The 13812-nt window shown below is 37.7% G+C and overlaps 1 protein-coding gene across 7 annotated transcripts in view; it reads right to left on the minus strand.

The window, feature by feature from the left end:
* LOC149185503 (PTB domain engulfment adapter) overlaps positions 1–13812 on the minus strand; it is a 268676-nt gene that overhangs the window by 201481 nt on the left and 53383 nt on the right. For all 7 annotated transcript variants that reach the window (XM_089410705.1, XM_089410702.1, XM_089410704.1 and 4 more), the window contains exon 2: positions 4347–4428. In XM_089410705.1, coding sequence (XP_089266831.1) covers positions 4347–4428 — 82 coding nt within the window. The remainder of the gene's footprint in view (positions 1–4346; positions 4429–13812) is intronic.

The raw sequence follows: 13812 nt of genomic DNA on the forward strand, positions 1-13812 counted from the left end.
CTCCTTTCCACTCATCAACATAACACTATTTCCAGGTGCTCCCTTGTTAGCTTCATCCTTCAATGGTAGCAATGTATGTTTATTTCCATCCTTCTCCAGAGTATAAGTATTTCTCCTCCCATCATGAATAGCTCTCTGATCAAACTGCCAAGGTCTTCCCAACAATACATGGCATACATCCATTGGCATTACATCACACAATATCACATCTTTATAAGTACCAATCTGTATCTCTACCTTGCATTGTTCTGTCACAATGATTTGATGTCCTTTCTGCAACCATGACACTCTGTAAGGAGTAGGGTGTAATGTCTTTACCAATCCTAGCTTGTCCACCATCTCTGTAGAAAAAAGGTTATCAGTGCTTCCACTTTCAATTATCACTTTACAACATTTACCTTTAGATTTGCATGTAGTTCTGAATAAACTCTTCCTCTGAGCTGGTTCTCCAATCTTTTTCTCAGCTTTAAGTAATAACCTTTTCAACAACAAGGATTCTCCTACTTCAGGGGATTCTTCCTTGTCTGCAACTTGAGGTTTTTCTTCCTTTGCCTCAGCCACATTCACATTCCTCTAACTTGTTGTTTTGTTATGAGGACAGTCCCATGATCCATGTCCCCATTCTCCACATATGTAACACCAAATATCTCTTCCTCGGCCTCTTCCTCTAGGTGCAAATCTTCCTCTATTAAAATCTCCCCTCTGTGGTGGTCTACTACTTGAACTTCCTGCTTCATGTTGATGTTGCTGACCCCTTGGTCTGGTAGTTCCTCTACCTCTTACTGAACTTCTTCCTCTATTCCTCTGATTCTGTTTTCTCAACATCTTCTCTTCTACCTTCAAACCTGCTTGATAGGCATCTTCAATAGTCTTCAGACTCAGCAAGCTGATCTCATCCTGGATGTCATACCTTAAGCCATTGATATATCTGGCTACCTTCTCCATGTCATCCTCTGCATGTCTTGCTCTAATACTCAATCTATAAAACTCTTATGTATATTCTTTAACAGACATTCCTTTTTGCCTTAAATTTTGCAATTGTTTGAAAAGATTTAATTGATAATCTTTAGGCATAAATTTAGCTTTCATTTTACTCACCATTTTATCCCATTGCTTGATCTTGGACTTTCCTTTTCTCGTTCTGGATGTTTGTAATTCATCCCACCAAATAGCTGCATGACCCTTCAATCTGGTAACTGCAAATTTCACCTTCTTTTTGTCGTCAGCTTCCTCTTCATAGTCAAAATATTTGTCCAATGAACTGATCCAATCCATTAGCTCTTCTGCATTGAGACTCCCTTCATACGTAGGAATTTCCACCTTTGGTTTTCCTCCTACTTTTGCCAACATCTTGATAACTCTGGTAGTTTCATTTTCCTCCTCTTCTTCTTCCTCAAAAGATTCTTCTTTAGCATTGTCAGCTCCTTCATCAGGTGTTCTTCTCTAAGCAGTCTCAATTGTTTCCATTCTCGTACGCAGACTCTGGATCTCTTCCAGCAAAACTGCATTTGCTTCAGGTCTTCCTCGACCAATGCCAGCTCCTCTCCTCAGTGGCATGTTTACTGCAATCAATCTTAATCTCTGTGCTCTGATACCAAAAATGACGCAGCAAGTTGGTGAAAACAAGGTTATGTCTTTAGATAGAATATTGGTTACTTTAGAACCAATGTGATGCTGTCAGCAGATTCTATTCGTGGCTAGTTTTACACGGAGGGTCGTGGCTAGTTTTACACGGAGGGTCCCCACCTTTTATTTAAAACGTTGGTCCCACGTTGACCTTCGCTTTATAAACAGCGCTTCAATCCACATCGTAGATCTCTTCACTATCAAATCCGATGGTCAACACTCAACCCGATCAATAAAACAGTTCATTGATCCTCCACCGTCGATCAATCGCGCGCTAAATCCAACGGTTCACAAGGATATCGGGTGAACCACTTGCACGGAGAATGAACGCCCGATAAGGCGGTTTTCTCTCTCCACCGAGTGCTACGTGTCACTTGGTTAGTGGAATCGGGTGACTCCCCCGAAATACCACTTACAGCTCTTTGTCCGCCCGATAACCACCTTTACTGTTTAAAACCCGCCTTTCGAATATAACCACATGCATTAACTCAATACTTAACAAAGCGCTTAATCAAGGGTTTTGGCGTTTAATCGCAAAATTAACCCTTAACACAAAATAACCACGATTTATGAGAAAATATGTTAAACACTGAGATTTTCGTTTAAGGCGTGAAAATAAAGGAAATACCCGGTTAACTGTCTAAACGCGAATACACATAGTAAACGAGAGTCCACACCAGGAACAATACAAATACACGCTGAATCAATTTCATTAATATAATATCTGTTACAGAATCTTGGCCCTCTCGACTCAATTACAGCAATATATTGACCTCTGTCTCAATCTCAAACCCTCTCTAACACTCAAACTCTCGCCTCTCACTCAAACCTCCATCATCTCATCTCGGCTAATCTTTTTCCATTACATTTTCTTTCTTTTATGAGTCATACTCTATTCTAACTGCACTAACAACTCGATCTCTATTTTGATCAATCTAACAATCAAATCTCTATCTTTAAGCTCTATTACACACCTATGCTAACAACTTAGCCTTAGTCTAAAATAAGGTAATTTCCTAACTATTACAATAATGAAGTAAAACTCATCTTCGAGAGGTCCAACCCTCTCTACTAAAAATGACTTTTTGACCACTTAGGTCATGAAATTCAACTCTTTTAACCACAACATGTGAACAAACAATCACATTGCTGGCTAAGTCCAGATGCTCCTGCATCAGAGGGTGAGATGGTTTAGCCTCAGTATGCCCTTGTTGATTCTTTGGTTTGAGTCCCACATTCATGCTCGGAATATGGCACGGGGGTGAATGGCTGAAGAGAGATTTGGTTCAGCGATTCTATAGTTGGGTGGAACATGGTAGTCCCATCTCCGATTGGTTTAATGCGTTCATTAATGAGAAATTCATTCCCTTGATTTTCATGTGTAAATGTACTGATGTATATGTGGATTTTATGGTTGATATGCTTATGATATTTTTGTCCCTATTATGCTCGTTATATGTATGTTTCATGACAGCAACTAGGTATGGCTCTCAGCATATTTTTACTTGTTAATGAATGGATAATGTATCTATGGCCTAATAGATGATAATGCAGCAAATGACATGAGGGAACAATGGTTCATAGCAATTCTCAGATAAGTATGAGATCCATACACTTAATTCTGTTGTTTACACCTGTAGGTTACATGATGATATGCCTGGCATGGCTAGTAGGGATTTGATTAAGGTCTTGTGCAACTTAGTGTTTTTGCATCATTGTTTCCCTGTACTTTTATTGATTTTAAGCTATCACTCCATTATGGTTTTATAATGATGGTCGCCTTTAGGGGTTTCTTCATGGTCTTTCTACAGGGGTCCTTTGACCCATTTTGTAATGAGGGTGGCCTGTAGATGGGCTTGTTATGTTGCACCCTTTGTGGTTTTTCGATGGGCCTGCGTGCTCTATATCTTGGTATTTCTCTGTTATGTCGCTTAGGGTTGCAATCTTTAGGGTTTTCTTTTTCGTCTGATGTATAACTTTTCTCCATGGCTCCTCAGATGGCGAATGCTCTTCGGAATGCGGTCATGCATATGCAAATTGTAATTTTCTTCTTCTCTGATGAATAAAATTACGTGTCATTTTTCTACGAGGAAAAAAAAGGTGATCTTAAAGTTTGGCCAAGGCAACGGGGAAGAACCCTAGGACGTCCTACGTCACTGCAATGATAAAACTCTTCAATGGTCAAAGGAGGAAGGCAAGAGAACTATACCTTGAGTTACCCTTCCAAGTTAAGCAATTTTTTTCCCTTGTTGTAGCTCTATTCCCTAGTAATCTTGGAAAGAAATAAACTAGCCTAGTTTAGACCTTGAACAAGAACTAAACATTCACTTAAAAAAAGATGGCTTCACAATAGATCTTCAAGCAAGTTTTCTTGTTAGTCTCCAACCAATAAAAATGAGACATGAGAAAGATGAAAATCCATGTGGAGAATAATTTGAAAAATTATATAGATATAAACTTACAAGAATTACAACTCGAAAAAATAAAAATAAAAATAAATAAATAGATATTGCTCATTGGTTCAAAAGATCATTTCTATAGTCCGTCTCATGTTCTTATCTATCTCATGTCTTTGATGGTTTTTTATTTGGGTACTTGTTCATTTTGTTATATCTCATCTTTCAGTGCAAGGACAAAAAGACAAAAAGTTTAGATGAACAAAATTTTGAATCATCCAAAAGAGTCAGACTATTCATAAATAAACTAACGTTACAAGTTACCTGGGACACCACAACCGCATAGTGCCGCCAAAGATATAAATGGATTCATAGGATCTTTAGGTTGAAAGTCAAAAACTACGCACTGCAATAAGAGCAACCATGTGAAAATGATTTTAGAGAATGTTTTTTTTGGAAGAGTTATACTATGCACAAGAAACCATAAACATCGTGGCTTATGTGCAATACTGATTAATTTATTGAAAATATACTGTTGGTGTATCAAGGATGAAATCGTAGCATTGATTTTAGTGAAAAATGAAACATTATGTTCATTTACTATTTGCAAGAGACATTTTATCGTAGCTATCAGTTTTACCAAATTTATTATAATATTTTCACCAAAATTAAGAATCCAACTACTACATTATAGCTCTTTAGGTTGAAACACAAAAACCTAGCGCTGCATTATAGAAAAACATGTGAAGATATAATCTTTCCCAGGGAGAGTTATACCATGCATAAAAAATCATAAACATTGTACCTTATGTTAAATATCGATTAATTTATAGAATATATACCATCGATGCATCCACAATGAAATATATCGTGTTGATTTAGTGAAAAGATAAGACATTATATTTATTTCCTATTTATGCAGGGCATTTTACCCCAGTTATCAATTTTACCCAAATATATTTTAATGAGGGGCAATTGTGCTTTCAAGGGTAACTTGGAATGAATTGTTTGGCTTGAGGGTGAAGGTCTTCCTTGAGGGATCATAGTCATGTTTTGGATTTCATGCTCCTTGGTTTCTTTCTAGTGATCTCATATTACTTGCTGCATGGTTCATATGTCTTTGAGTTCATTTCTTGATAAGTGGCAAAACCAATTCAGCAATTAGAACAGCAGATCGAGCAGCAGATCTAACTCTAGCATGAAAATTCTGGGTTGATATTTTTCTCAAGCCCTAGCTTGTGTGGTATTATACTTCATTTATTGCTTCTATTACACTTGATCTAATTGGTACTGTTACCCCTTAGAATGTAAATGCATTTTGAGAAGCAGTTTGGGGCAACAATAAGGTGCTGATATGTTATGACAGGAGGGGTTTAGCATTTCTAACACGTTCTTGTCACAACATAAAAATGTGGATCCATTTTTTAACACGTTCTTGTCACAACATAAAAATGTGGATCCATTTTTTAACACGTTCTTGTCACAACATAAAATGTGGGTCCATTACATGTGTGACAGCCTTCACTGTTCTTTGACTTGTATAGCAAAGAGGTAAAGATATTATTGTGCTGATACGAAAGTTTCCATGGCAAAAAACTAAATCAGCCTTACAGGGGGCAATTCACTGTCAAAATCTATTACAGCAGATGAAAGGGTATATCTCTAGATATATCCCCGCGAGGATGAGTAAACTTAACACAATGATAAGATATGTCATATCCACAATTTGTGTGAGTGCAAAATTCACTAAGGAGATTTGCCAATTTTGGACATATTAAATAAAAAGGAGAAAATATTATTTTACAGGAGAAAAGTGAAAATTATTATTTTAATGGAGAATGGTAACAAAATAATATTTTATTAGAAAAGAGAGGTAAATTATTATTTTAATGGAGAATGGTAGAAAAGTAATATTTTATTGGAGAATGGTAGAAAAGTAATATTTTATTGGAGAGTGGAAGAAAAATATTACATCATTGCAATGACGACAAATTATTATTTTATTCAAATGGTGGCAAAAAGTGGAAAATAGCCCCCACCAATAAAATAATAAGGAAAAAGGGAGGATCTAGAAGCTAGAGGGAGGCTCCATGAAGAATTATAAAAGGAGGAACTCAATTGCAAATCATTCTATCTTATCATTTCTATTTGACATCTAAACTTGAGTTCTCTTGAGTTGTTCAGCCAAGACAACTAGTGTTGCTTAGCACAAGGGATTTCCAGGTGGAAATTCCACCTCTATCTTTAGAGAACTTCGAGTGTCTCCCTAGTGAGGCTTTAGGGGAGTCTATTTCAGGACTTCCATTGGAGTTTATTGTAGGATATTCACTCATAAATTCTTTATTTGTGGGCGCAGAAGACAAACCCCGGAGGTTATTTGGAGCACCATCTTTCTATTGCAAGTTCTGGGTATTTGCAGGATATTTTTCTACAGGTTAGAGGAGTTTGGCACCATTTTTAGAGTTGTTCATGTATCTTTTAGTTGGGTCGAATTTTCTCTTATAGAACCTACGCAGGTTGGAGAACAGAGGTTTTGTTGGTGTTTGGTGTTGGTATTTGCCAAGAGTTTTTAGTTGGGAGTGATAGCTATTTGCCGGAGGATATTTGTGCATAATTTCTCAGCCATTTGCAGGAGAGTTTTATCATTTCTTAGCAGTTTCTCTTTGGTTGGGTGCAAAACGGTGTAGCTCGGAGTTTCGCACTATTTGGGGCTTTTCAAGATCAGCGAGAATCTGCCCAATACTTTTTTGTGTTTTTCTGGGTTTTGTGAGAGGAGTTTATGGTTAAATTTTCAGAATTTTTGGAGTAGTTTTGAGGGAAAAAAATCCAGTTCTTCTCCAACAATAGCCATAGTGTTTTCTAAGTAATTCACACTTTTTGGGACTTTCAGGGTCAGCTGGAATTAACCCAAGATTTTTTGGGTTTGGTAGATTTTGGTGAGAGAAGTCTCCAGTTAATTTTGCAGAAATTTTGGAGCAGATTTGAGGGTATAAAACATAGTTCACCTCCAGCAGCAGTAGTAGAATTTCTAGGCAGTGATTCACAGGTGCAGCCTATTTATTTCCAGTTCTATTTTGGAGGCCCAATTTATTATTGCAATAGATCTTCTGTGGCCATCACTCTAGCTATTTCTATCGAGAACTTTGTATGTAATTGCTCTAGTAAATAAATAAAGTTGCTCAATTCTCTTGTTCTTGTGTTATTTACAATTGTGGCATTTCTGGGTTTATTTGGAAATGTTATTTTATTTTTGCCTCAATTTCATGGTTCCTGTTTTGGAATTTCTTGGAGAAATTTATGGTAGAAATTTTTAAGCAATTTCCCGAGAAAATTAGGAAAATTATAAATCAGGACATTATAGTGGTATCAGAGCATGACCTTGGCCAGTTGTGGGGAAGCTAGCAAAATCATGGAGGTGTAGACATGCATGCACAGTGATTGGTGAAATTTATGGACATTACAATGGCACAAAACGGGAGGAGTACACAGGGAATCATGGACGAGATCTTCAGAAACAACGAGGAGATGATAGAGAAGTTAGTCCAATTGTGTATCAATAAAGGAATAAAACTAAGCTATCCTAATGCTTATAACAGAGGCATTAGATGTCTGCATGCCACAGTTATGAAGCCACTTACACCATATCGGAGAAGTCAGCAGAATCAGGGCACCTCAACTTCCTCAAGAGGAGTGGACAAGACAAGAGCAGTTAGATGATGGGACCAGGAGGAGATCTTACTTCATATCGTGGGGCCTAGGGTGCGAGTACACTAACAGCGAGCCAGAGGAGGAGGTTGAGCAGGAGACTAATAGCACGCAAGATTGTGAGGAGCACGTGGATACACCCAGTGTGACACAAGAGCCACCCTTGTTGGAGTTTCCTTTGGTAGCCTCGGTTGAAACATTGGTGGAGACAGTTGAGCATACACCTGTTGATGAGGTGCTAGGGGACACAGAGTTACCCACCATTGATGAGGTGCCAGGAGTGTTAATTTTTCTTTGGACTATATTGTTCTTTTCTTTGATAATTGCATTTCTTCATTAACACATTAAGTTCACCACATAACATCATGACATTATTCATATTTACATAATTATTCAGCAGCATATGCATTTATATATAAAGAACAATATCATCATCATCAATGTCGTGGAACATAAAGGAACAATAGAAGAAAATCATTCACACATAGAGACACCAAGATTGGTTGGAGACCAGGGGAAAACCCACTATGGGGAATGTTGACACCTAATCATTGGGATTGGGTGAAAATTTGTAAATAATGTAAATAGTAAATAATGGAAAATGAAAAGACATCGGGAGGTAAAAGCCCAAGAATCTCTCCCTTCTGTATATAACCATGAGTAATCTTAATGAATAAACAATTCGATTTGAGGAGTTACCTCCTGGTCTGACATGGTATCAGTGCCAGCTCCAATTTTGGCATCCCTTTCTACCCTTGTAACTCCCTTCTGCCATTTTTTTTGCAAATTTGTCCTCTGCCCCTCTCCTTTGACAGAAAGTATGTCGTGCCATGCATAATCGCTGCTCTAAAGGTTGTCTTGCATATGAGACTTAAACGTTGTACACTAAAGTCGTTGCTTGTGTGGTGAGCGTGGAATAGAGGAAGGATTGGAGCTGTGAAAGATTTAACGCTGGTGCGGTGAACGCTGATGCAGTGATTGGTATGCCTACTAGTATTCTATGTATTATAACGCACTGCCATATTGTAACACACTGTCATATTGAACAGTGACGAGGTGCTTAGGTTGTTTATGGCCCCTCCACCTTCCGGCTCCACACTTAATAACGCATACCATACTTACACAGTCAATATCCTGTTCTGAATTCACTGCCTACCCCCTTGTTGTCATCTATGTGGCGAATAATGTAGTGGAAACTAAAGGTCGCTCAATGGAGGTTCCACCGAGATCTCACTAGTTATAGAGCTCGCAGCAAAACAAGCTGTCGTGTATTCTCTGTACGCCTCAACTCTTCATGCGTTGAACGTTGGCTTGTCATACCTTCCATCGCCACTGTATACTCCACCATTTGCAAATACCACTCCTGTGTCACTCCCGGTTCAGCCTTAGCTCCCTTGACACTATTTGGTAACGTTGGTGTATACCAACGGTTTCTCCATATGATGGTTCTCCATACAACATATCGTGGTCACTCTGAAACCATCATATAACGCCTATTATGTAACTCTCCCTCCAAACCAGACCCGCGGTCCTCGGTAACTTCTGTGTTGTTAAAATTTCCATTGCATGAGAGGTGCTGAGTTCAATTCGTGGCCTCTATCATATATCTGTGCCTCTGTCATTGACTCTATGGTTTCGCTCCATACGCATACGCACATACCATATATACCACTCATATATCCCATACCACCTCTGGTTCTGTTCTGTCATAAATGTAAACCAGAATTGTATTTATTTTTTTTACACATATTACCACCAGAAGTGCATTTTTGCCAGCGAAAGTACATTTCTTTTACAGTACACAGATTTTAAAATGCATTCATTGATATCTATTGTGGAAGTGGTTCTCACCGACAAGGATAACTATCCTAAGTGGTCTCAGAAGATCAAACACACTCTCATTTTCAATGAGCTGCGAAAAGGAGTTTGTGTAGGAGAAGGAGATAATGAACCTGCAAAGCCTACCTCAGACAAGGAATTCGCCATTTGGGAAAACAAGAACAGCAAGGCCTATGCATTGATTGCAACATCTATAAATGAAGAGGTGAGTTGTCATATTTCACCATTTTCAAATGCTTTTGAAGCCTTACAGAAGTTGAAGGAACTCTATGACTCACACTCTGAACTTGAAGTTGTCCAATTGATGATTAAATTGTTCAGTCTTGAATTAAAAAATGATGATCCTCTTGCTTTGGCATCAGAAGTAAGATCTATTATGCATGATATCAAAGTCACTAATGTTGAACTAGACATTCCTCTTATATCTTTTTGTCAAGACACTTTATCCCACTTATTCAAATTATCTCGAGTCATTGCAAGCAAATGGAAACCTCAAAGAGATTACCTTTGACTCCCCTGTGAAAAAGTTTGCTGAGATAGAGAACACTTTTGGGAAAAAGACAAATCCTCAGTCTTCTAAAGAAGTTGTGTGTCTTGCACATAGAGAGAAGGATCATACTCAAGATTCTTCTAGAGGAAGAGGTGGTTGAAGAGGAAGAGGAAGAAGAAATTCAGAGGCAGGGGGGCAGACACTCTCAAGGAGAAAAGTCTGATCTTCATTGCATACATTGCAATAGAGATGGATCACATGATGCATCCACATGCAAGTTGCCTTGGAACAGAATTAAGCAGGAAAGAAATCAACCCAAAGGTAAAACCAATGACAAAGAGAAAGGTAAAGCACCTGAATCTGCTCATTATGTTGTGGCACATTGTAATATTGGAGTAAATGAAGACTTGTTTAATGTTTCACTCACTTCTTGGAAAAATGATTGGTTGCTTGATTCAGGAGCAACTTGCCACGTGACTCTTAAATAAGATAATTTTATTAATGTCCAACAAATGACCATAATAGGTCAACAGGACCATCGGTTACAATGATTACATCATGCCAAGCCGGTGGACCAAACGGTCCCCTTTAACATTTCTTTTAAAAAGTAGAAAACACATGTAAATGTAAATGTACAAGCTAGAAGCTCTCGGCTTCGAAACAAAGCACTGCGATGAAGCAGAGAAGGAGAAGAAGAAGAAGGAAAAAGGGGGGGAAGGAGTCCCCTGTCCAGTTCCTACTCCTAACATCCGAGGCCGAGAGAAGAAAACTGAGAGAAGCTTGTCAAAGTCTGCTGTCCTGTGGGCATACTGGGCTGTCGCTGCTGTCGCCTGGAGGTTTTGTCTAGAAGAGATTTTTTTGAAGAATTCACTGATAATGTTGATGGAGCAGTATACTTTGCAGACAAATCAAAACTCAAGCTATCAGGGCTTGGCACAATCCGGCTCAAATTGCCTGGTCTTCCAGACTTTCTTCTGCATGATGTTTTATATCTCCCACAGTTGAGGAGAAAATTGTTGTCCTTGGTCCACATTTGCCAGCAAGGACACTCCATTCATATGTTTGATGGCAAGGTTGAGGTTAGAAAAGCATCAAATCACTCACTTGTCTGATGGGGATAGAAGAAGAAAGATGTCTGAAGCTGCAAGGTACCTCTGCTTATGCACAAAATTTCTCATACAGTTCTCATTATCATGAAAGTACATTTTCATCAAGTCTTTTACGGCATGCTAGATTTGGACACTTGAACTATGACAGCGTTCGCTTGTTGAAGAAAAATGGTGTTATTGGTTTGCCTACAATTCCTAGGAAACTTAAGCAATGTGATGCTTGTATTCTAGGAAAGCATAGCAAACAGTCTTTTCATGATTCACATTCTAAAGCACATAGAAAACTTGAACTCATTCATTCAGATTTATGTGGTCATGTTGTCACACAAAGTGTCTAGGCACGACGACGAAACGCTCAGAGTAAGGGTTGTCAATCTAATCCTTACTCACTCCATTTATACTCTCTCATAGACAAGTCAAGGGGGGTAGTCCCTAAGGTTAATGGATGAGGATAGCCTGTGGAACACAGGCTCTAGGAGATTTTAAGGATGAACAACTTGATGAATTTAAAGCAAGTCTCGGTCAATTGAGATAGATAGATTAAAATAAGACACAATCACAAGATAAAAATGACTACAGACCAGTGCCTTTAATTTGAATTAACCAAAGACTAAATAATAACAAGTCACCCAGAGCAATTTATAATGTGGCAAAGCGACGATCATGAACAATTAATTGTAAAATGCCCAAAACTTTAGCATACAGGATAATCTAGCAAAATAATCTTTCTCCAACAGTCAATATGATTTTTTAAACATTTATCGCACCTTGACAATAGAGAAATCACGAAAAATTAAGATTTTGCACTTAACACCAAAAACACCAAGGAACTTTAAATTAGTATTTTAATTATTCCTTAGGCAATTGCTTTAATGTGAAAAATGAAGAAGTAAAACAAATCAAAGGGTTAATAAAATAATTTTTTAATGGGCCATAGGCCACATTAAAAATATTTAACGTGAAAGTGCAAATCGACCTTTAATTTCTTTCATTCTCAATTTTAAAGTCACTAAAAAAAAAATAGATTTTTTAAATTTTTAATTTTTTTTCTTAAATTTTAGAATTTTTTATGTTTTTGAATGTTTTTTAAATGATTATAAAAAAATCAAAATCATAAGTTAAAAATCAAAAAATAAAAAATGTAAAACTAAAAAAAAAAATATATATATATATATAATAACTAAACTAAGAATTAAATTCCAAAAAAAGAAAATCGAAATCTAAACTAAGAAGAATTAAATTCCAAAAAAAAAAAATCAAATGTCACACAAAGATTAAAAAGGCTTTTTTATTTTTTCTAATTTTTCCAAGAAAATCAAACATAAAATAAAATTTGAAACAACGAATGAAACCAAAAAAAAATTGAAATTGTTAGAAACCTAACCCTAATGAAACATAAAAAAAAAATCTAAAACCAAACCTAGCTCATGCGTATACAAGTGAAGTAAAAATAAATAAAAGAAAGGGTCGAAGTGTTTGCTTTGTGCGTATGCAGGTCTTTGACGGCGGTAGGAGAAGGGATACGCAGAGGAGCTTGGAGATGCAACGAGAGGAGGGAAGGAGTCGTGGGATTGGAGTGACGAGAAGGATGCTACACGCAGATGGAGAGGAACGGCGGTGAGGGCTCAAAATGGACGTGGGTAGTAGGCAGTGTTTGAGGAACGGAGCAGTGGGAAATAAGCAGAGGAGAGCAAGGGCTGCAGACAGGTTAGGGTGAGGAAATCGCGGGGAGAGGAAGCCACAGAGAAGGACGAGAGAGCTACACGGATCTGCAGGGTTTGATGGCGAGGAAGGAGTTGCAGTATGGAGGATTTGCAGCAACGATGGAGAGAAAGTCGAATGGAGTTGTGGGAACTGCGGGTTTGTGAAACGATGCAACAGAAAGCAGTGAGGGGTTGAGGAAGAGGAGAAAAGGGTTGCGGCTATTAGAGAAAACGAGGCAGAGAGCAGCGGAAATGGCAACGGAGAGGAGGGTTTGGGCAGAGGATAAAGAAATTCGAAATTTTTCAGAAAAAACTCCAAAACGCAGACAGTAAAAGAAAAAATTTCGAAAATTTCTGGAGGGGAAAAATGTAGCAGACAAAAAGGAGAATGATAGCCCAATAAAACCCTTAAAAGTTTCCCAGAGATTTCTAATTAAAATGTTATACTTCTGCGTTAGATTTATCATTGAAACCCTTATAAAAAAATTCCCGATTTTAAAAAAAAATCGAACCCTTGGACTACAAAAAAGTTGGATAATATCCCAGCATAAATGATTTTGAGGCCAAATCTTACCCTCTAAGGCCTAGATCTAGCTTCCAATCAAACTTCTCTTTCAGATCTACAACATGTACCTAAAACCAAAAACACCTAAAACCCAGATATACAAAAAAATAAAATAAAACTCCAGAAACCCAAGTCAGAAAACCAAAAAAAAAAAATTACAGATCTATGCACAAGAATGGTAGATCTATCAAATCTGAGGAGTATAAGTCCGACTCCACTCCCAGATCTGATAATCTAAGGCTCTCAATAGCCAGATCTATCAATTTATCACACAAAAATTTAATTTTTAAATTTTAAAGGAGGTGCCTAGCTCAAAACCCTTCGTATATCACCACTAAAATCTTATGTTAAGCCCGAAGCTAACTTCACTGGGCTCTTC

This window comes from Pinus tabuliformis, chromosome 3_1 (genome assembly GCF_031772625.1).
Source record: "Pinus tabuliformis cultivar Carrire ecotype Pingquan chromosome 3_1, CPIR1, whole genome shotgun sequence".
Lineage (NCBI taxonomy): Eukaryota > Viridiplantae > Streptophyta > Pinopsida > Pinales > Pinaceae > Pinus > Pinus tabuliformis.